Source organism: Heteronotia binoei, chromosome 18 (assembly GCF_032191835.1).
Source record: "Heteronotia binoei isolate CCM8104 ecotype False Entrance Well chromosome 18, APGP_CSIRO_Hbin_v1, whole genome shotgun sequence".
Classification (NCBI taxonomy): Eukaryota; Metazoa; Chordata; class Lepidosauria; order Squamata; family Gekkonidae; genus Heteronotia; species Heteronotia binoei.
Genome location: NC_083240.1, coordinates 8,673,143 through 8,697,519, shown reverse-complemented (window position 1 = coordinate 8,697,519; position 24,377 = coordinate 8,673,143). Strand labels below are relative to the sequence as shown.

General features: G+C 48.7%; 1 protein-coding gene across 6 annotated transcripts in view; it reads right to left on the bottom strand.

Annotated features, from left to right (window-relative positions):
• The window catches only part of AGRN (agrin), a 489,507-nt gene that overhangs the window by 91,993 nt on the left and 373,137 nt on the right, over positions 1-24,377 (bottom strand). For all 6 annotated transcript variants that reach the window (XM_060259433.1, XM_060259437.1, XM_060259431.1 and 3 more), the window contains 3 exons: positions 15,499-15,720; positions 5,283-5,477; positions 2,421-2,621 (listed from right to left, as the gene is read on the bottom strand). In XM_060259433.1, the coding sequence (XP_060115416.1) occupies positions 2,421-2,621; positions 5,283-5,477; positions 15,499-15,720 (618 nt within the window). The remainder of the gene's footprint in view (positions 1-2,420; positions 2,622-5,282; positions 5,478-15,498; positions 15,721-24,377) is intronic.

Below are 24,377 nucleotides of genomic sequence, written 5' to 3'. Positions count from 1 at the left end.
TTTGACACCCCTGTGCTAAACAACTTTATACTAAGTCAGAATGGTAGCTCATCAAAGTCATCCTTGTCTACTCAGACTGGCAGCGGCTCTCCAGGGTCTCAGGCAGAGCTCTTTCACATCACCTCCTGCCAGGTCCTTTTACTGGAAATGGCAGGGATTGAACTGGGGACCTTGTGCATGCCAAGAAGATGCTCTACCACCAAACAATGGGACTTCCCCAAGCACCTTATTCTGAATCAGAATCAGATCACAGGCCCATCAAAGTCATTCTTGACTACTCAGACTGGCAGCAGCTCTCCAGAGTCTCAGGCAGAGGTCTTTCCCATCAGCTACTGAGCAGTCCTTTTAGCTGGAAATACCAGAGACTGAACCTGGGACCTTCTGCATGCCAAGTAGGTGCCCTAACACTAAACCATGGGACCTCTCCAAATACTGAATCAGACCTTTGGTCCATCAAGGTCAATCCTGTCTACTCAGGCAGTGTCAGGCAGAGGTCTTTCCCATCAGCTACTGAGCAGCCCTTTTAGCTGGAGATGCCGGGGATTGAACCTGGGACCTTCTACATGCCAAGCAGAGGCTCTGCCACTGAGCCACGACCCCACCCCACCCTACAATTTTGTAGCTCTCTTGTAACACTGACAACTCTTTTCAGCAATCCTGTTTGCAAGCTTTCAGAGGCAGCTCAGCATCCGGAAACAAACTAGGTGACGCATTTCCCACAATCCTCTGACTCAGGAAAAGCTGAATGCTGGTTAAAGTCATAAGATCAGGGGCAGTCATTTTAAAAAGCTGGCAACACGGCTGGTCCCGATTTTCTCACGGCAGGGCCTGAAGCAGGCACAGGTCAAGAGGTAGAGGAAGAAGTGCTTTCCCCCCTTTCTCACAATACAAGAACTCGTAGCACTCAATGAAATTAGTGAGCTGTAGGTAGAACAGATAAAAGGAAGTACTTCTTCACCCAAAGAGTAATTAATACATGGAATTCATTGCTGCAGGAAGTGGTGGCTACAGCTTCAAGAGGGGATTGGATAAACCTATGGAACAGAGGTTCATCAGTGGCTATTAGCCACAAGGTATAGATGGAACACTCTGTCTGGGGCAGTGATGCCCTGTATTCTTGGGGGGCAATGGTGGAAGGGCTCCTGGAGTTCTGGTCCCACTGGTGGATCTTCTGATGGCACCTGGGGTTTTGGCCACTGTGTGATACAGTGTATTAGACTTGATGGGCCATTGGCCTGATCCAACAATGTTTCTCTTATATTCTTATGTGAGTGCCCAGTAGGAACAGAAATTAGAGGCAAGAAACAGAGGAAAGGGCTTTCAGGAGATCCCCCAACAAGAGTTACTAGAGAAGCAATCTGATGAGTGTTTCTGTGGAACACTGAGGATGAATCTGGGGATGCGCATGACAAAGCAGAAATGAATTTGTCCTTCCCGATTCTCCTTATTTGAAAAGGTGATGATAAGATTCTCTGTCCCGGCGAATATTCACCAAAGCCTCAATCTCTAGAATCAACAGCATTTGACATTTAAAATTCGGCAGTGGAAATTGATATCTGACAGCTCACGGCACGCGGCAGGCAACGTTAAGACAATACCAGCCGTGTAGCTATCAATATTTGATGGCATCCGACAGTCGCAGAGGATCAGATCGCAGACTTGAAAAAGAATTCTGTGAATTTTACATTAACTACATTCATCTAGAAAAGCCAGTGATGCACATTTTGAATTTCAAGGGCAAATCTGAATTCTGAAATAAAAATTAACACATGGAATCCGCTGCTGCAGGTAATAGTGAAGGCTACAAGCATAGACAGCTTCAAGAGGGGATTGGATAAACCTATGGAGCGGAGGTCCATTAGTGGCTATTAGCCACAAGGTATAGATGGAACACTGTCTGGGGCACTGATGCTCTGTATTCTTGGTGCTTGGGGGGCAACAGTGGGAGGGCTTCTGGAGCTCTGACCCCACGGATGGACCTGGTTTTCTGGCCACTGTATGACACAAAGTGTTGGACTGGATGGGCCACTGGCCTTATCCAATATGGCTTCTCTTCTGTTCTTATGTCTGAGGCAGTGATGCTCTGTCTTCTTGGTGCTTGGGGGAAGGCAACTGTGGGAGGGCTTCTGGGGTTCTGTCCCTGCTGGTGGACCTCCTGAGTTTTGGCCACTGTGTGATACAAAATGTCGGACTGGATGGGGCCATCACTTCTCTTGTGTTCATATTTTGATACTAGAACCCCAAATTTTTAAGAAGTTGGCAAACTTGAAAGAATTTCACTTTGGGTCTAAATTAGACAGACTTGAATCTCTGAGGCTCTGCTTTTTAGTAAGAAAATTAAACACAGGTCAGCCCAACTGAGCCCCGTAGTGTTCGAGGACACCTGATAAGAAGAGATAGACTTTGTAGAGAACGCTTACCATCCTCACAGGGCCCCGTCCTCACAATCTCAATGTCCTTCTTCTGCTGACAGGAGGCCACCTGCAGCTCACAGGCGTTGTCATAGGTGATGCTGTCACTCCCGCACACTCGGGCCAAGGACTGTTTCTCACAGCGTGGGCAGACGCACTGCCCACCCATGCATTTGGCTCCAAAGGAGCACACTGTTGTACCACAGGTCTCTGGAGGTGGGACAAGAGAGAAGGGAAGGAAATGGCAGTTAGATGAAGCAGAATTTTCTGCCAAGCCTGACCCAAAGATCTAGAGCAGAGGTCCATCAGTGGCTCTTAGCCACAGCTTATCGTTGGAACTCTCTATCTGGGGCAGTGATGCTCTGTATTCTTGGTGCCCGGGGGGGGGGCACAGTGGGAGGGCTACTAGTGGCCTGGCCCCACTGATGGACCTCCTGATGGCACCTGGTTTCTTGGCCACTATGTGACACAGAGGGTTGGACTGGATGGGCCATTGGCCTGATCTAACAGGGCTTCTCTTATGTTCTTATGTTCAATGATCTTTACTCTTAAAACAGAGACAGCAGGGGGGAAAGAGGCCTCACTCTCCAGCCAGGGAAACTCTGCCGGCTGGGTGGGAAGTGTTCACAATCTCATTCCCTTAACAAAGGGGGTTAGAAGCTGTAAAACAGTCCAGGAGCAAGCCCTGACCTTTCTTCCTACGCAAACGCTACTCCAGTCAGGAAATGAGAGGTTACGACAGAGGCTGACACATCTCTAGGATGACATCTCCCTTTCCAGAGGGAGAAATACTCGTTTGAAGCCATAGGGCATGAGTCTCTCTCTCTCTCTTTTTTTTGCTACCATCAGAAAATTAAGGGGTGCCAACTAGGTAAGAAAAAGCCAAGTGTGTCTCATGAACTGGACAGGGAGGGCTGGCAGGAGCTGTGAAAGATCCACAGCACTGGGTGTTAATGTCCCAGCAGTCACTTGACCACACCTTTTGCCGCACACCTGCATACGGTCGGTGTTTAAAACCTTCTTTTCCATTTGGCAGGATAATACAGCCAACCCAGTTACTCATGCATGAATGAGTAGGTATTTATCTACTTAAAATATTTATACCCCTGACTCTCAGTGAAATATTCTTGAGGATAATCCCATTGTCTGCAAAGCGCTCCACGTTGTCTGGAGAAATCTGTGCCTGGGGTTTCCTGGTCGTTCAGTAATCTGAGGGCGTGGGCGACGGAGGGGGGGAGACGCTTTCGATCTGATGCCGATGAGGCAGATACGGCAGTGCCCGAGCACCCAGCAGTACCCTGACTAAACGGCTAACCGGTGCTCCTCTAAGCTGAGTTAGCGTGAGCCAGCTCACAGATTTTTAGCTTCCAGCTCACACATTTTTGTCTTGGCTCAGGAAGGATGACCCCAGAGCACACTAATTCATGCAGTAGCTTTAATGCCAGTAGCGCACAAAGTAGAATTTTTGCTCACAAGACTCTGCAGCTTAAAGGGAACATGGCTAACCTTCTTTGAGAAAGCAGAATGAATCCCTCTGCACGGACCTCATGCTAGGGTTACCAGATATCCCTTTGCAACCACCATGGGGTGGGGGGTCGGGATAGGTGGGGGCTTAACGGGAGCCAACGGAGGCCTAGGCCTCTGTTACACCAGTGATCATGTCTGGCATGTGCAGGAAGTCATGTCATCATATTGCTGGTGACAAAGGGACACTCTAGTATTCAGGCAAAAGCTCTATTGTAGAAGCCATTTTTTACCATATAGTTTTTTTCCACATCCCAGAGCATCCCCATGCTGCTGGCGATATTATGACATCACTTCTGATAGAAGTGACATCGCTGCATCAGTGGCAGCAGAGGCCCAGGGCTGACTTTGCCTCTGGTAAGTCTCCCTGTCAGTCAGCTGATTGGCGCGGGGGGGGCGGGGGAGGGAGGGATTTCCCCTTCTCCTGACAGGAGTCAGGGTGCCCTATCTCATGCTATCCAAAAGAAAGGGTACAGACAGGCTGCTGTATTGCACAGGGGCTATTATAATTTTGGGCAAGGGCAATGAATATTTGATTGGCTTTTCTCTGGTGTTGTCTTGACTTCCTTCCTGGCAGCGTAACTTTTACTCGGTTTCACCCATTTTGGATCCTGTCTATGTTTTTGTTTCATTACTTTATGCCATTAAATGTTTGGAAAGTGAAATGGTACAGACAGAAGCCTATTTCCCACTGAAGAAGAAGATGATGATATTGGATTTATATCCTGCCCTACACTCTGAATCTCAGAGTCTCAGAGTGGTCACAATCTCCTTTACCTCCCCCCCCCCTCCCACAACAGACACCCTGTGAGGTGGGTGGGGCTGAGAGAGCTCTCCCAGAAGCTGCCCTTTCAAGGACAACTCCTGCAATAGCTATGGCTGATCCAAGGCCATTCCAGCAGCTGCAAGTGGAGGAGTGGGGAATCAAACCTGGTTCTCCCAGATAAGAGAGCTCTGGCTGACCCAAGGCCATTCCAGCAGCTGCAAGTGGAGGAGTGGGGACTCAAACCCAATTCTCCCAGATAAGAGTCCGCACACTTAACCACTACACCAAACTTTATTTAAGCTGGATCTCTCCAGAATGCTGTTGGGGTGAATAAACAGCACTTCAAACAAAACCCCAAAGCCCTGCAAACAGAAACCAAACACCTCGGGGAGAAGGCTAGGCTAGATGCTCTGTTATTGACATGACAGTTTTCGACAAGCAGAGGAATTTGGGAGATTCCCCCACACACACTTTTGCTCAGAGGAGAACGCATTTACATGTGTCCCCACCTGGTCTCTGAAATGGTACAGTCTGGATGGCGACAGACCACATTAATGGGAGCTAATCCAGAAAGGACTCACTACAGTCTCCTTGAGCAGCCACCTCGATGTTGGTCTGTTGGGTGCAGGCCCGCACGTGAAGCTCGCACTCGCTGCCGTAGGTGTTCCCGTCTGTGCCGCAAACCGTCTGGGAGGAGGGGACGCATTCAGTGGGGCAGACGCACCTCCCGGTCTCCGCCTCGCAAATGGCACCAAACCGACAATTTCGGCAACGGTCTAAAAGGGAGAAAGCTGATGTGAGAGAAGCGGGGAGAGGCCCAACTGCGTCTACAGAGCTGGAATGAACAATTACGAAAACAAACCACACACACACGTACATCTGGGTGCCATTGTTGGTGATACAAAAAGGTAGGTAAAAGTCAAGAAAGTCTCCCGTGCAAGCACCAAGTCGTTACTGACCCATAGGGTGATGTCACATCATGACGTTTTCTTGGCAGGCTTTTTTGTTACAGGATGGTTTGCCATCGCCTTCCCCAGTCATCTACTCTTTACCCCCAGCAAGCTGGGTACTCATTTTACTGACCTTGGAAGGGTGGAAGGCTGAGTCAACCTCAAGCTGGCTACCTGAACCCAGCTTCCACTGGGATCGAACTCAGGTCGTGAGCAGAGCTTGGACTGCAGTACTACAGCTGACCACTCTGTGCCACGGGGCTCCTTGTTGGTGGTATAGTGAGGCCATATCATGTTTTTGTATGGAGGACTGGATGCCAGTGCATGAGTCAAGAAGTCCGGCAGCCATGCCAGCAAAACAGGAAGTAGGACATCTTGCACAGGAAGTGACCTCACACCATTACACCAGCGCATCATGCTCCTTTTAGATTCACAATGATCAGTCCTCTTTCTTTAGTACAGCCACACATTGGGGGGTGGAGTCACAACTGTGTGGGAAGGTAGTTGAATCAGTGGGAGATGTGGCTCTCCGATCCACAAAATTTTCAAAAAAGCTTATGACTAGCTTGACCCAGGACAGACAGAGGATGGTAACTCCAACCCCCAATCTGGCCAGGACAAAAACTCAGGTTCTTTTGCATTTTGAAGATAAACCAGCAACTGACAAAGCAGGGTCCAGATATGTGATACCTCTTAGCTAACATCTGTCAAGGCTTCCCGTCGACCCTGACCGCTGTCTTGGAGGAGGGTGGAATATGGTAATGGGGCAGACAGGCAAGTGTGGAGTCTCATGTTCTCCTTCATCTTAATGAAGTGTCAAGCGGCCATAAAACCCCCTAACAATCTCCTCTGCTCACGGGAAAACTAAGCCCCCGTTTAGGGAAGGCAGCTGACCCGGAGGAAGGAAAGAGCCGGGCCCTCTGAGGCGGAGAGGTGACAACCGGCCATTAAATCTGTCAAAGCCAAGAGTCGAGGCGGCCGACTGTCACCCAAGTTCTCTCGCCCTTGGAGGCTTCGGAAAAAGAGCCGGGAAGGAGCGGAGCCTCAGGCACAATTATAAAGCAGCACACGCTTTAGAGCTGTTTCGAAGGGTATTTTCAGACAGACCGCGAGGGGGGGGGGGCGGGGAGTGGAGATTCGTCATTCATTGTTTTCTCAGGGGCTTGTGTCACTGACCTCATTTTCATTCCAGGCTGGGATTACAAATATAGTAGATAAGGCAAGACTTTGGGGAGGGGCCAGAATACACAGCCGGTGGGTGCCTCCTGTGGCTCTCAGGTGAGAAAGGCCTGCCCTAGAAGGCCCCTCAAGCGTGCCCCGCATTCTGCTCTCATTCAGGTCCAGAAAGTGCCCAGGTTTTTCACCCAGGAAGTCAGAGGGTGATTTGGTTTCACTGGAGCAAGTTTGGTGTCGTGGTTAAGCGCGTGGACTCTTATCTGGGGGAACCGGGTTTGGTTCCCCACTCCTCCGCTTGCAGCTGCTGGAATGGCCTTGGGTCAGCCATAGCTCTGGCAGAGCTGTCCTTGAAAGGGCAGCTTCTGGGAGAGCTCTCTCAGCCTCACCCACCTCACAGGGTGTCTGTTGTGGGGGGAGAAGATATAGGAGATTGTAAGTCACTCTGAGTCTCTGATAAAATGCAAAGGGTAAATGTAGTCCCTTGTGCAAGCACCAGTCGTTTTCGACTCAGGGGTGACGTTGCTTTCACAACGTTTTCACGGCAGACTTTTTACGAGGTGGTTTGCCATTGCCTTTCCCACTCATCTACACTTCCCCCCCCCCCCCAGCAAGCTAGTCTAGGACCTGCCTACCTGAGGGACCGTCTCTCCCTGCATGTTCCTCAGAGAGCACTGAGATCGGGATCTCAAAATCTTTTGGTTGTCCCCGGGCCAAAGGAAGCCCGCTTGAAGATCACAAGGGACCAGCCTTCTCTGTAATGGCTCCATTTTGGTGGAACCAGCTGCCAGAGGAGGTAAGGGCCCTGCGGGATCTCACCCAATTCCGCAGGGCCTGTAAGACAGTCCTCTAACGGCCCTGTATACCGACTACTGAATACTGTATACTGAATTTGTATCTGAAGCTGAATAGAGTATAGCTCCACGACCGCTGTCTGTTTTAATGATGTATAGTTATAACAAATGTTTGATTTTAATTATATATTATGAAATGTTAATTTTAAAGTGTAATTTTATATTTTTATGTTAGTTTTATATATGTTGTAAGCCGCCCTGAGCCACTCGGTGGGAAGGGCGGGATATAAATCCCAGATAAATAAATAAATAAAGCTGAGTATTCATTTGACCCACCTCGGAAGGATGAAAGGCTGATTCAACCTGGAGCCGGCTACCTGAACCAGCTTCCACTGGGATCGAACTCAGGTCGTGAGCAGAGGACTCCGACTGCAGTACCGCAGCTTTACCACTCTGCACCATGGGGCTCTTGAAGGGCGGGGTATAAATCTGCAATTCTTCTTCTTCCCAGCTTCTCCCCCTCCCAGCTAGGATTCTGGGAGATATTTTGGGGAGCCTGGGGAGGGAGAGGTGGGACTGCAGAGGGGTATAATGCTCTTGACTTTACATAAAAAGGCGGCCATTTTCTACAGGGGAACTGATCTCTGTTACATGAAGATCAGTCCAAATTCTGGGAGATCTCCAGGCCCCACCTGGAGACTGAAGAAGAAGAAGATATTGGATTTATATCCCGCCCTCCACTTCGAAGAGTCTCAGAGCGGCTCACAATCTCCTTTACCTTCCTCCCCCACAACAGACACCCTGTGAGGTAGATGAAGATATTGGATTTTTATCCCGCCCTCCACTCCGAAGAGTCTCAGAATGGCTCACAATCTCCTTTCCCTTCCTCCCCCACAACAGACACCCTGTGAGATAGATGAAGATATTGGATTTATATCCTGCCCTCCACTCCGAAGAGTCTCAGAACGGCTCACAATCTCCTTTCTCTTCCTCCCCCACAACAGACACCCTGTGAGATAGATGAAGATATTGGATTTATATCCTGCCCTCCACTCCGAAGAGTCTCAGAATGGCTCACAATCTCCTTTCCCTTCCTCCCCCACAACAGACACCCTGTGAGATAGATGAAGATATTGGATTTATATCCCGCCCTCCACTCCGAAGAGTCTCAGAGTGGCTCACAATCTCCTTTACCTTCCTCCCCCACAACAGACACCCTGTGAGGTGGGTGGGGCTGAGAGGGCTCTCACAGCAGCCGCCCTTTCAAGGACAACCTCTGCCAGAGCTCTGGCTGACCCAAGGCCATTCCAGCAGGTGCAAGTGGAGAAGTGGGGAATCAAACCCGGTTCTCCCAGATAAGAGTCTGCACACTTAGCCACTACACCAAACTGGCAACAAAACACCCAGACATCTTCTTTGGAGTGGCTGCTCTCTCCCAGTCAATTACCTGCTGCCCCTAAATAGTCTTTGGTTAAATTTGTACCATGTTGCATTCTAAATCAATGCCTAGCAGCTATTTATAGCCCTGCTCACTGTACCTGATTCCTCGTCGGATGACGTGTGCTTGGAGCACATGAAAGTTTACGTTCTGAATAAAACTCTGTTGGTCTTAAAGGTGAACTTGTCTCCTGCTTTGTTCACCCTAAAGAACTGTTGTCCCTTTAAAGAATGGGTGCAACCACTTAAAAGCTCCCTGAACCTATCTTTAGAATCCTTATCCTTGCTTTTTTGAGTCCGAGGCTTTTTTAGAAATAAAATCTAGTCTACTGAGCTCAGAAGAGGAGAGGGAAGAGAAAATGTGGAGCCCAAAGGGGTGTGTCTGTGTGTGGATAAACGCAGTCGCTTTCTCTCAGCTTAGCCTACCTCGCAAGGTTGGTTTAAGGATAAAACGGAGAAGCTATCTCTCCAGACCCAGAGCTCTCAGGAAGAGGGGCGGCACAGAAATGCAATAAGTTGGTTGACAGAGAAAAAAAGGTGGTCCCTCTGCAGTGTTTCAATCCAGAAGGGCAGCTCCAGTGAGACACACCCCAAAGGAGCAGATGGATGACCTGTTTCTCTCCCCCCCTCCCTTCCATCTCTGGGGGCTGAAAGAGCCACGGTTTGGCGAGTGAGTTATGAAGATGAAGTGTTCTCCCCAGCCCTTCTTCCCTCCCAATGCCGCAAACACACATTTGCTTGAGGAAAAGAGGAGAAAGAATCAGCGGGAGCTGTGAATTTATTGGTGTCATGTTGTAAATACATCCGCTCCCAGGAAAGAGAAACTATTAAAACTGGGGCAAGGAGCCTGCAGGGTTGTCGGGCCTTCTTAGGGAGACACAAAGTGTTCATCAGTCTCAGATGTGGATTTAATGGGCCCGGCGTGGACCGGCTTCCCTTGGCTGCGCTCGGCTCCCCAAAAGCGCCTTCCAGCAGCCACCTTAGAACAGGAGCTGCGGCCAGCCTCTTGACGCTGAGCCAAAATGGGCAGTGGTGGGAATTCCTTCTAGTCCAGCTTTCTGCTTCCAACAGCCAGGTGGCCCAGACCACTCCAAAGGAGGGCAACACAGCGACAGCTTTCCTTTGTCCCAAGCCTCTGGGATTCAGAGTTATGCAGCAGTGTAGCTTAAAAAAGTGGTTTATACTTTCCTTTCATCCGGGGTGGGGGGGTAGAGATGCACAAAGTGGCTCATAGGAAAACACCATGTGAAATGCAAGACAAGATTAAGATAACCCCCGCCCGCCTGAGAGGAGTGAAATAATGAAATGAGCTGAAATAAACAGAAGGTACTTTCCAAAGAAAGAACCAAGTGGAGTGTCTTAGTGATTGTAAAAACACAAGAAGCAGAACCAGGTATGCAAAGCACAAACGCTTAGTAACCATAGAACAGGTATATAAGCCATTGTTAAAACGCAGAAGCAGAACTACTGTAGTAAAAGAAATGACACGGTTGAACAGGCCATGACAACAGTAAAGATTAATAGCAATAGAGACTAATAAGTAGCAAGTACGCAGGCGTAATCAAGTAATGAATATTAACTGACACACCCTACTTCGGAGAAAGGTACATTTAAATGCACATGCAATGTATGTAACGGGAGGAGTACATATCAAGGAAGGAGTATGAAGTACGCAGCTGGGTAGGCTGCACCTTCCGAGTACCTCAGCCTATGGGGAAAGGAGGAAGGACTCATCGGCCGGGAGTAGAGGATAAAAGGGCACGTATGGAACTGATCAGGGAGCTCATTGCAAAGCAACTCCCCTCTTTCTTGATAGCAATAACGTTGTATATTTTAAAGGAGACTCCCGACTAACAGCTCTTTTTCTTTGAATCTCCTGGAGGGGCCGGGAGAGGCGGACACATTGTCTCTAACACCCCCAAACAAACAATTTAACAAATGGGGGAGGGGGGGAAACAGCGTATACCCCCAAATCTTAAGAATTCAAAAAGATCCATGCTGGATCAGACCAGCAGTCCATCTAATCCAACGTTTCACACAGCAGTGAACCTGTTATTCTGGAGGTTCTACAACAGAGCACAGAGGCTGTTCATAAAGAACTTCGGGAGAGCCCTGCTGGATCAGTCCAGAGGTCCATCTAGTCTAGCATCCTGTCTCATGCAGAGGCCAACCAGTTCCTTTAGAGGTCCACCAACAGGGCATAGAGGCCTTCATAAGAACATAAGAAGAGCCCTGCTGAACCAGACCAGTGGTCCATCTAGTTCAGCATCCTCTCACACAGAGGCCAACCAGTTCTTCTGGAGGGCCAATCACAGGCAGAGAGGCTGAGGCCTTCATAAGAACATAAGAAAAGCCCTGCTGGATCAGACCAGTGGTCCATCTAGTCCACCATCTTGTCTCACACAGAGGCTAACCAGTTCTTCTGGAGGACCAACAACAGGCAGAGAGGCTGAGGCCTTCATAAGAACATCAGAGGAGCCCTGCTGGATCAGACCAGTGGTCCATCTAGTCCACCATCTTGTCTCACACAGAGGCCAACCAGTTCTTCTGGAGGACCAACAACAGGCAGAGAGGCTGAGGTCTTCATAAGAACATCAGAGGAGCCCTGCTGGATCAGACCAGTGGTCCATTCAGTCCAACATCCTGTCTCACACAGAGGCCAATCAGTTCCTCTGGCGATCCAACAATAGGGCATAGAGGCCGAGGCCTTCTCCTGATGTTGCCTCCTGGCTCCGGGATTCAGAGGTTGTCTCCCTCTTGTTGGTCTTTAATGGGCTACTTGACTCGAGTCTATCTCTTCCACTGCAGACCAACGTGGCTACCCTCCTGAGACTTTTTGGATTATGAGCGTCTCTTTCGTTCAGAAAAATGTCTCAGCTATTGGAAACCATTGAATTGAAGGAGAAAGGGTGAAGCCGGTTCAACATTCCTGGATCTGCACAGCCTTTCTGTGGTTGCTCTCTTGTGCAGTTTCCACGGGAGCTTGCTTGAGAAACACATGAGAATTACGCCCGGCGTCTTAACCTAAACTCTCTGTGTCGCCTGCCAATTTAATTACAGCAAAAAAATTGGCAATGTGCAGTCAGCTGCTACCCCGCTATACCGAGGCAGCGCTCCAAACCACGTTCCAGCACGTGGATCAGTCCCACCGCCCGCGAACCCCCTTGCCTTTCCCCACAGCAAGTACACGCTTTGTCAATGGCCAGCTGCCACCGAACATGACCACGCACAGCCACCAGGACGTGAACAGGAAAATAACATCACCCAGGGACTGAAATCCACCTGAAATTCAGCTCAGCTGTTAAGTAACCGTAGCCGCTTTGACTAACAGCCAAAAGCCAGCTGTGCTGTAGTTGCCACTCGTGGCAACGGGGGCTTTTGTTTTCGCTCCCTCCCCCCTTCGTGCTTCCTGTTATCAAAGAATTTTTGCGCAACTTGTTTACCAAATGCAAAGGAACATGAAAGCAAAGTATTAAGCCAAGGTAGAGTCTCTCCAGCAATAGAGTTTCCAGGCATGCGCTTCCCCCACCCCCCCTGCGCTCCATTAACAGGCAAACTATTTACCCAGCGCTAAATAGGCTAACCACAGCACTTTTAGAAGGTGACATGAATCAGGCATCAAATGCTGGGCCGCAGAAAAAGGCACTGGGGCTGTATCGCTAGAATAAAAATATTACCAGGGGTGTGTGTGTGCTTAGGGAGAGGTGTAAACACCTAACTAACATTGTAGAGAGATGAAATTTTTGCTTCCCCCTGCCTCATCTTAATGAAATTCCAGATAATCTTTTGCAATTACTTGGCGCTAAATACCAAACCAGGGCTTTTTTTGTAGCAGGAACTCCTTTGCATATTAGGCCACACATCCCTGATGTCGCCAATCCTCCAAGAGCTTACAGAGTTCTTATTACAGGGCCGACTGTAAGCTCTTGGAGGATTGGCTACATCAGGGGGTGTGGCCTAGTATGCAAAGGAGTTCCCGCTACAAAAAAAAGCCCTGCAGCAAACTATCAAAGGGGTACACCAGCACGGGTGGAATTCTAGCAGGCGTTCTTTTGCATATTAGGCCACACCTCCCTGATGCAGCCAGTCCTCCAAGAGATACAAAAAAGAGCCTTGCAAGCTCTTGGAGGATTGGCTACATCAGGGGTGTGTGGCCTAATATGCAAAGGAGCTCCTGCTAGAATCCCACCCCCGTGCAGCAGAATCAACAATCGGAATTCACTACCTGAAGGGGTGGCTGCATCTGTTAGCTGAGGATCAGGCGAACTTGTCTACTATCATCCACTGATGGCTGCACAGATCCTCCCTGTACAGTCGCAGCACACCCCTAAATAACAGCTATAGGAGAACAACAGCAGAGGCCGGCTGTCTCCTCCGTGCCTTTTGGGTGGGTATCTCAAAATCAAGGGAGTGGCTCTGTCGGAAACAGAGCACTGACCTCGATGTACCTTTTATACAATCCCAGTGAAGGATCATCAGAAGTAAGAAGAAGAAGACTGCAGATTTATACCCCGCCCTTCTCTCTGAATCGGAGACTCAGAGCCGCTCCCAATCTCCTTTATCTTCCTCCCCCACAACAGACACCTTGTGAGGAGAGTGGAGCTGAGAGGGCTCTCCCAGAAGCTGCCCTTTCAAGGACAACCTCTGCCAGAGCTATGGCTGACCCAAGGCCATTCCAGCAGCTGCAAGTGGAGGAGCGGGGAATCAAACCCAGTTCTCCCAGATAAGAATGGAGCCTCTGTGTACAGGGATGGTGGACCACTGAAAGCAAGGTTCTGGAAAAAAGAATAGGGGAAGGCCATGTTTTGCCTGTGAACTTCCCAGGGGAGGCTGGTTGGCCACATAAGTGCTTCTGTCTTATGGCAACCGTATGAATTAATGACCTCCAAAACGCCATCTCATTAAAAGCCTTGCTCAGGTCTCGCAAAAGGAGGGCCCTTGTGTCTTCCTTTTCTGAGCCAAATCATCCCCATTTGGGTCTTCCTTTTTTTCCTGATGCCTTCGACTTTTCCTAGCACTATTGTCATTTCCAGTGACGCCTGCTTTCTCACAAAAGAAACCGCCCAATAAACACAAGACTAGAACTAATTATGGGCCTCAAGCAGTGTCCCCTCTAAGCTAAGTTAGTGTGAGCCGGCTCCCAGTTTTTTAGCCTCTTGCTCACACATTTTTGTCTTAGCTCAGGAAAAATGGCCCCGGAGCAAGCTAATTTATGCTCACAGGACTCCACAGCTTAGAGGGAGTACTGGTCTCAACCTTCAAGGCAATCCTTAAAAACTTAAACCTGCCACGAGTAAACTTATTTCTGCTCCTTAGTCTAATAAAAATCATGTGTGTCAACATCCATAAGCCCTGGAGGCAGAGTAGAATATTTATGGTTAAAACAAACATTACCCTGCCAAAACAAGTCCATTCAGATTCTTATGACAGCTTTTTAAAAAATGTATAAAGCGCAATAAAGATATCAGAGCAAAAGCCTTAAAATAAAATCACACTGTCTTAGAAGCAAAGCAGCATCAAACTACGTCCCAAGAACAATCCAGGAGTGAGCAAATGAATCTCATGGGGACTACTCGGTGACAGTGAAAAGTGCTATCAAGTCATGCCCAACTTATGGCGACCTCAAAAAGGTTTTCAAGGCAAGAGATGTTTAGAGATGTCCAGAGGTGGTTTGCAATTGCCTGCCTCCGTGGCACAACCCTGGTATTATTTTATCATTTTTGTTTCTTCGATTTATTCCTTAGAGGTCTCCCATCCACATACTAGCCAGGTTCGAGCCTGCTTAGCTTCCAAGATCTGATGCGATTGAGTGAGCCTGGGCTCTTGCTTTATGACTTTGAAGCTCATTCGTGGAGCTGAAGGGTTTTGGCCACTGTGTGACACAGAGTGTTGGACTGGATGGGCCATTGGCCTGATCCAACAGGGCTTCTCTTATGTTCTTATGTGACACAGAATGTTGGACTGGATGGGCCATTGGCCTGATCCAACACAGCATCTCTTACGTTCTTATGTCTGCCGCAGTGGTGCTCTGTACTCTTGATGTTGGGGGACAACAGTGGGAAGGCTTCAGAAGTTGTGGCCCCGCTGGTGGACCTCCTGATGGCACCTGGGTTTTGGCCACTGGGTGACACAGTTTTGGACTGGGTAGGTCATTGGCCTGATCCAACATGGCTTCTCTAACGTTCTAAGGATTCGCTTGAAAGAAAACAAACTCAAGATTTCTGAACAGTTAAGGCATGACTCATCTGTGTGCAGTGACATAAAAATGTAAGAGACGCCTTGTCTAAACAAAGCCTACCAACTCTGTGCGAGAAGTCTACCAACAGAAAAGCATTTCTCCACCAGGAATTGGTGGACAGCCCACTAGAAACGAAGAAGCGGCCCATCGGTGGATCACAAACATCCTTCTACCCGAGTCTTCCAGAAAAGGAAGCCCCACTCACCACAAGGGCCTTTGTGTTTCACTCTGATGTCCTTCCGGAGGGCACAAGCCATGGCCTCCAGCTCGCAGGGGTTGCCATACGTGAGGTTATTGCTGCCGCAGACGGGATCATACACGGTTTGGCACAGCTGCTGGCATTCGCACACGGCCTCCTGGTTCTTCACCACGCAGGTGGCCCCGAAGGTGCACTCCACGCTCAGGCAGGGGCTAGGAGTGCCGAGATCTGCATCAGGAGGGCAGGGTAAGCAGGCGGAGAGAACAGAGTTGTCAGGGTCACACGTAGCGACCATTCTGAGCACATGAGCAGCAAGAGGCAAGGTTTTGTACAGTCCCCAGATCTACGCACTAAAATCAGAATATTTCAGAGTTTCATGTTCTTATCATAAGCGTGACAACAGCTGGAACACACCAAACTGGGAAGATCGTTGCCCAAACCAAGGTGCAATTGAATTGTTTCCCAGAAGAGACCAAACCCTGGTGAATTCTGGGGCCATTACAGAAGATTGCCCATGAGCTGATGATGTCATTCGCTTCTCATCACACTGGCGACCTTGAAGCATGCCCAACCCAGCACAGTCTAGGCCAGGGGTCCCCAAATTTTTTTGAGCCTACAGTCATCTTTGGAATTCTGACACAGGGTGCTGGGCGCAAACTTCAAAATGGCTGCCACAAGAGGCAGAGCCAACCACAAAATGTCAGAGTGCGGTCATGCCTGACTCTAATAGCAGCTTTACATCAGTTTAGGCAGAAGGGATGCCTTTGAAGATGAAGAGGCTGTTTATAACTCTTTTCATGCATATACACAGCTTACCTTCAGTCACGCAATGGCCATTCAGTAGCACTGTCAAGTCTAATTCAAGAAATATCTGGGGGCTTTGGGGGTGGAGCCAGGAGCAAGGGTGTGACAAACATAACTGAACTCCAAAGGGAGTTCTGGCCATCACACTTAAAGGGACCGTACACCTCTTAAATGCCTTCCCTCCACTGGAAATAATGAAGGATAGGGACGCCTTCTTTTGGGGCTCATACAATTGGACCCCCTGGATCAATCCTTTTGAAATGTGGAGGGTATTTTGGGGGGGAGGCACTGGATGCTACGCTGAAAATGTGGTGCATCTACCTCAAAAAACAGCCTCCCCCTCCAACAGAGCCCCAGATACCTACAGATCAATTCTCCATTTCACCCTAAGGGAATTGGTCTCCATAGGGAACAATGGAGCGCCCAGCAGACATTCCTCCCCCACACTTTCTGAAGGGGAGGGGGATGGCCTCCAAAGCAGGGGATCCCCTGCCCCCACCTGGGGATTGGCAACCCTACAGAAGCCCTGCTGGGCACAGGCCCCCACCTGGCCCTGCCCTCTTTCCAAAACACGTGGCGAGCACCAGGATAAGGTATCACCAGTGCCACGGTACCCACGGGTACCATGTTAGGGAACCTGCGGCCTATGCTGAAGCCATCCCTCTATTCTGGGTGCCGCAGCTCGCTCTGAAAGCTTTGGTGAAGAGGAAAACACACATTCCTGTCTCCAACAAATCTTTCTGAAGTGGAAGCAGCTGGGTCTACTTAAGTTGGCGAACATAACACAGCTTCTTTTTATTCAGGAAGCGCATTGTTTACCAGGACATCCTGGACTCTGTGATCCTGAAAATGCTGGCATTTAGGAGGAATGAAGCGTTTCATGGCAACAAATATCTACAAAGCTAGGGAGAACTCACATGCCAAAAAACATATTTCCTGGATTTGTAAAGAAATATATATATTGAAATCTGCATGCTAAACATGCACCGTGTGGGAATGCAGCCAGACCTCACGGAGGCAGCACACTTTTTTAACATCATTGCTACCACACTATGGTAACACTGCAATAACACAACTATGCCTCGTTATCATTTGCTTAAAGTTGGAGGTGATGCCTTCCACAGAGGGAACAAAGGGTGAGCAAAAAGGAACTGCCCCTTAGTGCAAGAAATCAATCAGTCTGTCTGTCCGTCCGTCCATCCAGGGGTGGCTAAACTGTTGCTCGGGAGCCACATGTGGCTCTTTCACAAACATTGTGTGGCTCTCAAAGCCCCCACCACCTCATTGGGTGGCTTGGAGAAGGCAATTGTCTCTTTAAATCACTTCTCCAAGCTAAGCCATCTGGCAGCTCAGAGAAGGCATTTAAAATTAAAGTTGCTTTCTTTCCACCTCCCATCTGTTTGCCTTCCTTCCTTCCAGCTCTCAAACATCTGATATTCATGTCCTGCGGCTCTCAAACATCTGATGTTATTCTATGTGGCTCTTACATTAAGCAAGTTTGGCCGTCCGTCTGTCCGTCTGTCTGTCTGTCTGTCTGTCTGTCTGTCTGTCTGTCTGTCTGTCTGTCTGTCTGTCTATCTATCTATCTATCTATCTATCTATCACTGCTCATATGGCTATTGCCTTAAGCAGAAGTTAGAACCAAAAGTTATTTTAAAAGACCTTACTCAGTATTATTTCCCTTATATTAAGTTACTGTGCCTATATTTAGTACAATTTTATCTTGCCCTTTCAGGAAAAAAAGTACATAGCACCTCATAACAACCCTATGGATTATGGTACCCTTCTTGTACTACCTGAACCCAAAGATGAAAGGCCTTCCTCAAATGTCCTTTGCTTGTACCCTTTTCTGAAGATGCACCTCAGCTCTTGCCACAGTGTCTAGCGATCGGGGTTCTTGGATTCATGCCCTCTCTACTTTCACGGGCTCTCTACAGGTCCAGGGGGAAGCAACTCCAAGTTTACCAGTAGGGAAGCTGAGGTGCAGTAGTGACATTCTTCAAAGGGCCTTTGGAAAAGTGCAATCTAAACATGTAGTAGGAATTATTTCCTGGCACAGTCGCTTAGGATGCCGACCTTCTGAAGCAGAGATCCTCATGTCATGACCATATTAAATGTTCACTGAAGAGACTTCTGGACCCTGTTTGTGGTCTCTCAGTCCTCACAGACATAGCTGGTTTGGTTTTATCTCCTTTTGCTAGTTTCAGCATCCACTGTTTCTCCCACTTTTGCTTTCCACCAAGAGATAAAGGGTGTCAGGAGCGCATTAGCCCAGAGGCAGTGTTTACAAGACGTGTGTGGATCTCACCCAGTTCTGTAAAAAGCCTTTTTATAAGGCCGTGACAGTGGTGAGGGCAAAAAAAAAAGAAGAAGAATGTTTTTGCCAGCAGAATTATTTCTATTTAACCTCCTCTGTGTCTCCTAAGTGTCTGTTTGCCTGAGGCTTTCTTCTGTATGGAAACTTAATCCAGTTTAAAACAAAAAAAAAAACCCCAAAACCTTTCACATCTGTAATTCCCAAGCTCACTTCACGGAGGTAGGAACTAAAACAAGGACTCCATACAAAATGTTGTCGCAGAAGGCACTGCTCCCAGGTCTTCAGAACTGGTCCTACTGTTAACATGAGGTGATTTACCACAAGGGAGCCAAGTTTTAACGGATTTGAGGGATGTCCATTAACAGGCAGCAAAACACCCGTTATTTAGTTTATGAGATAGAATTTTTCCACTGCAGAGTGAGGGGATCCCAGCTGGATTCTCTCCCTCTGGCACCAAAATGTCTTGGGATCATCTCTGAGGGAGTTTCTACCTCGTATAGAGAAAATGGCCACCCTGGGGCTTCCATAGAGGTACACTGTGGACTTTTGGGACCACGAGAGCAACACATGAAGAGATGTGTGTTCCTCATGCTCTACCGTTACTCATCCATCTGCCTGAATATTTCTCCTGACCTACTTTCAGTCCTGCCCTTGCCAATTCTATACTTCCCGAGGGTGTGTGTGTATCTGTCTGTCGCACTTTTCCCCAGAGGACAAATTATGAATTGGTTATGCCTCTTGGCTTCCTCGTGAGGAGGCCTGAGGGCGATTTGTCCCTTCAGCCCGATCTGCTCCCTAATGAGGCTTGGGCATCAATATCACAGGTCGCAGGGGGCAGGTCGCACCCTTCTCTGGATAACTAAACAAACAGGACAAGGGAACCAAGAGACAACCGTTGTCACGCTTGGGATAACTCCTCCATTTCAGAAGGGTTATGGGGGACACAGGGGCGTAACGTTCAAAATATTCACTCCCTCCACTCTTTTTGGCAGCCTCAAAGCGATCGCTAAATATAGTTGGGACTAAATGGCTAACAGCAAAGCTTTTTATCTGGAAAAAGGGATGCCAGAACTCTCAAGAGGGAAATGAAGGAGAAACACACGGGCGCCCTTCATAAACTTTTTGAACATTGGGGTTTTTTTTTTGAGAATTTTGTTTTCACTAAGAGGTACTGGAATTCTGTTCCATCACATTCCCTCAGGAAAAAAAAGCCCTGACTAACAGCATGCTTTCAAAATGGCTGCCAGTGTGATTTTTTTTTTTTTTGAGGAGGGAGGGAGAAGAGAGGTAGTAATGGCGGCCAGCCTTCTCTGACATCACCAAATAGGGTTGCTAGGTCTCCTCTGGCCCCTGCTAGGGGATGAGGGGGCAGGGTGGCCAGATCCAAGTTGGGAAACTCCTGAAGATTTGGGTATGGAGCCTGAGAAGGACAGGAACCTCAGTGGGGTAGAATGCCACAGAATTCCCCCTCCAAAGTATCCATTTTCTCCCGGAGAACAGCTCTTTGTCATTTGGAGACAAGCTGTAATTCCAGGGGATCCCCAGGTTCCCCCTGGAGGTTGGCATCCCTGTCCCCAAATGAGCCAGTATTAACGCAGCAAACACCCGCCAGCCTGCACGGTTTGTTCTTCAAATACAAGCCAGCTCAGACAATTTTTTCCCCCTTTTCCTGAAGTCTATTAAAAACATATTGTGTGCCAAGGTAATCCAAATCCTTCGCCAAGAAATGCTAAGCCCTCTGACTGGCACAAATTATGCTCATTAAGTGAACGTGTACATCTATCTGCTTCGTTGATACACGACCCATTTCCTGCTAAGACACACAGGGCAGAGAGAAGCAGAAGCGATCGAGCAGGGCTGCTTCCCCTCACCCCTGGAAATCCTGCTCGCTGTTCTCAAGAGACTTCGTAGAGGCTCGCCTACACCATTCATGAGGACTAGAAACTTTTTTAAAAAAATGAGAAAAGCACAGGTGCACAATTCTAACTGCATGGAACAGTGGCTAGGGGGCGCTCTACCCACAACCCCAGAGACACGTTAAGTGTGTTTTCCAGCTCCTAAAAGGAACCTATGAAGGTCACCCCCACGGTGTGTAGGAGTCAGGCAGGTGGATTTTCCAAGCAGTTTTTCTTGCTTAAGAAAAGAGATTTACTGCAACCATAATCTTCATGCAACCCGCAGGCAAGAGGATCTGAGGGAGGGGGAGGGAGACAGCTGCTGTTCTGCTGCCAAGGACTTTAAGCCACTGCTACATGGATTCGGGGCCACTAACAGGCCCAAAGAGGGAGACTAAAGGCAGGACTGAGGTGAGCTGGCGGCGGGGGTGGTGGACAAATCGCAGGCCCAGGGAGGGGGGCGGGGGGCGAAAGCATTCCAAAGGGGATGGAACAACAGCCCTGGAGGGCAGTGCTGAGAAAGATTAGCAAGGAAGGAAGGAAACACGACACTGAAGAGGAGACAGACAGACAGAGAGGAAGCGGGGCCACGATGCGCAAAACAAGATGGACGGACAACTCAGACGCTGCTTTGGCATAGTTTCACTGCGGTGATACTGTACTCCGGACTGTACTCTGAAGCTGACGGAGAAGTTAAAAAAAGAAAGCCCTGCGGCATTTCCCATAGCAACGCCACCAGAGCTGCTTGGTCAATAGAACTAGTAAGGGATGGTGGTTCACCCCATGCCCCCTCCAGCACGGCCGCCCATTGGCACTCACTGCGGGTGCTGCTGACTGGGTGGCCCCTGCTGCGGGGCTGGCAGAGCTACTGGGCTTGCTCTTGGCTGCCAGCAGCCTTCTAGGGCAGTGGTATGGTTGCCAATCTCCAGGTGGGGCCAGGCGATCTCCTGGAATTACATCTCCAGACTACGTAGATCAGAAAACAGCTGCTCTGGAGGTTGAACTCTATGGCATTGCTCCATGCTGAGGTCTCTCCCTCCACTCCGCCTACTATTGGCTCCATTCCCAAAAGCTGCAGGGAATTCCCTACCCAAAGCTGGCAGGGGCACAAGAAGCTGCCTTATACTGAATCAGATCCTTGGTCCTCCAAGGTTAGTCTTGGGTACTCAGACAGAGGTCTTTCCCATCACCTCCGGCCTGGTCCTTTTAACTGGAGATGCCAGGGATTGAACCTGGGACCTTCTGCGTGCCATGCAGATGTTCTACCACTGAGCCAGGGTCTCAGGCTGAGGGCTTCCCCATCACCCCCTGCATGGTCCTTTTAACTGGAGATGCCAGGGATTGAACCTGGGACCTTCTGCGTGCCATGCAGATGTTCTACCACTGAGCCAGGGTCTCAGGCTGAGGGCTTCCCCATCACTCCCTGCATGGTCCTTTTAACTGGAGATGCCAGGGATTGAACCTGGGACCTTCTGCGTGCCATGCAGATGTTCTACCACTGAGCCAGGGTCTCAGGCTGAGGGCTTCCCCATCACCCCCTGCATGGTCCTTTTAACTGGAGATGCCAGGGATTGAACCTGGGACCTTCTGCGTGCCATGCAGATGTTCTACCACTGAGCCAGGGTCTCAGGCTGAGGTCTTTCCCATCACTCCCTGCCTGGTCCTTTTAACTGGAGATGCCAGGGATTGAACCTGGGACCTTCTGCGTGGCACGCAGATGTTCTACCACTGAGCCAGGGTCTCAGGCTGAGGTCTTTCCCATCACTCCCTGCCTGGTCCTTTTAACTGGAGATGCCAGGGATTGAACCTGGGACCTTCTGTGTGCCATGCAGATGTTCTACCACTGAGCCAGGGTCTCAGGCTGAGGTCTTTCCCATCACTCCCTGCCTGGTCCTTTTAAATGGAGATGCCAGGGATTGAACCTGGGACCTTCTGCGTGCCACGCAGATGTTCTACCACTGAGCCAGGGTCTCAGGCTGAGGGATTCCCCATCACCCCCTGCCTGGTCTTTTAACTGGAGATGCCAGGGATTGAACCTGGGACCTTCTGTGCGCCAAGCAGATGTTCTGCCACCAAGCCACAGCCCCTGTCCCTGTTAATTAAATGGCTTGGTCTGCTCAACTATATCACTGGGGCTCAAGTAACAGAAAGCTCTGCCATACAAAAAAAAAGAAATCCCCTCCATAGGGAACACTAGCATTTTCTAGCCTAGGGCTCTCTTAACAAGCTGTTATTCGTCATGCAGGGATATTTGGAATGTACTGCACAGCGTATTAATGACATCCACTCCTACCTGTTGTTTGAAACGGTACAGTCTGGGCACAGACTGATCACCACAGTGACAATTGAGTTTCAGAGACACAAGCACCCTTTACTACACACACACACACACACACACACACACACCATGACAAAGTCACAACGGGAATCCAAATTGTATTTTCTAATGAGCTCTTGGTGTTAAAGGGGCTCTAAAAGACCACAGACTAAATATATAACCCCCCCTACTTTTTTGGGATGGCAATGGAAATTGAGAATATTAATGAACACTTATTTTCCTATCAAACCCTCGCTTATTTTACTGTTTTAATCATGCAAGATGCATCATTTATAACTTAGTTATTATATCAAATTGCACTATCAGGGATATTTATGGAACTCTGAAATAGAAATGCCTTCGTTTTCTACAAGCAAAATTTAAAAAAAAATATTCCCAACACTTGAGAGGGGAGCTGTGAACGGCTTCACCTGGGTCTAGTCTTAGCACATGTATCGTAATTTTTGTCACCTGAGAGGCCGGGGTGGGTAGGAATAAAAGCAGAAATTAGAAAACAAATTGTGTAGGAAAGAAAGGACAGTGTATTAATTGGACAGCAATAATTTCACAGAAAGACAACCTGCATGCTTGAGGATCAAGAAAAGGGGGACTGAAACAATGAAGTCTTTAACGATGTGGGGAGGGACGGTGGCTCAGTGGTAGAGCATCTGCTTGGGAAGCAGAAGGTCCCAGGTTCAATCCCCGGCATCTCCAAAAAAGGGTCCAGGCAAATAGGTGTGAAAAACCTCAGCTCGAGACCCTGGAGAGCCGCTGCCAGTCTGAGAAGACAATACTGACTTTGATGGACCAAGGGTCTGATTCAGTATAAGGCAGCTTCATATGTCTTCATATGATGTATTTTAATCAAACACATTGTAGCATATTAATCGTTGCCAACATTATTCACATTTAAGCGTGAACTATATTCTTACAGATATTGCTCTAGGACATTTTAATGACATTATTATGTATATATCTAGAGTATTTCAATGACTTTATTATGTGTATATATATAGATATACCAAGAGAGAATATACGATGTATACTTCTAGAACAGGGGTGTTGAACTCATTTGTTATGGGGGCCGGATCTGACATAAATAAGACCTTGTCGGGCTGCGCCATGTGTGGCATAAAATGTAATGCCAGGTAGCAGAGATAGAAGCTTTATAAAGGACACAGACAAAACTTTAAAAAAAATGCTTAAAACACTAGCATTTGGTGGTCTTAAAAAAAGCTTTCCTCGTATCTCTCCCATGGGATCCAGGGAACTGGGCAGAGGAAACTCTAGCCCTTTCCGTCTTCCTCAGGGGACCAGGAGGGGGAGGAGCCTCAGAAGAGAAGCTTGGCTCAGTAGTTCTGCTGTGCAATTGAGAGAGCCTGGCAAAGCATGCCCTCCCTCCCCTCCCTTGCTCCCCAAGGGAGGAGCCTCAGCCAATGGAGAAAACAGAGGCTTTGCTCTGTAGCTCCTGTGCGATTGAGCAAGCCTGGCAAAGCAAGTCGAGATGCAGAAGGAAGCAAGAGAGAGGGAGAAGGAAGCAGATGATAGCTAG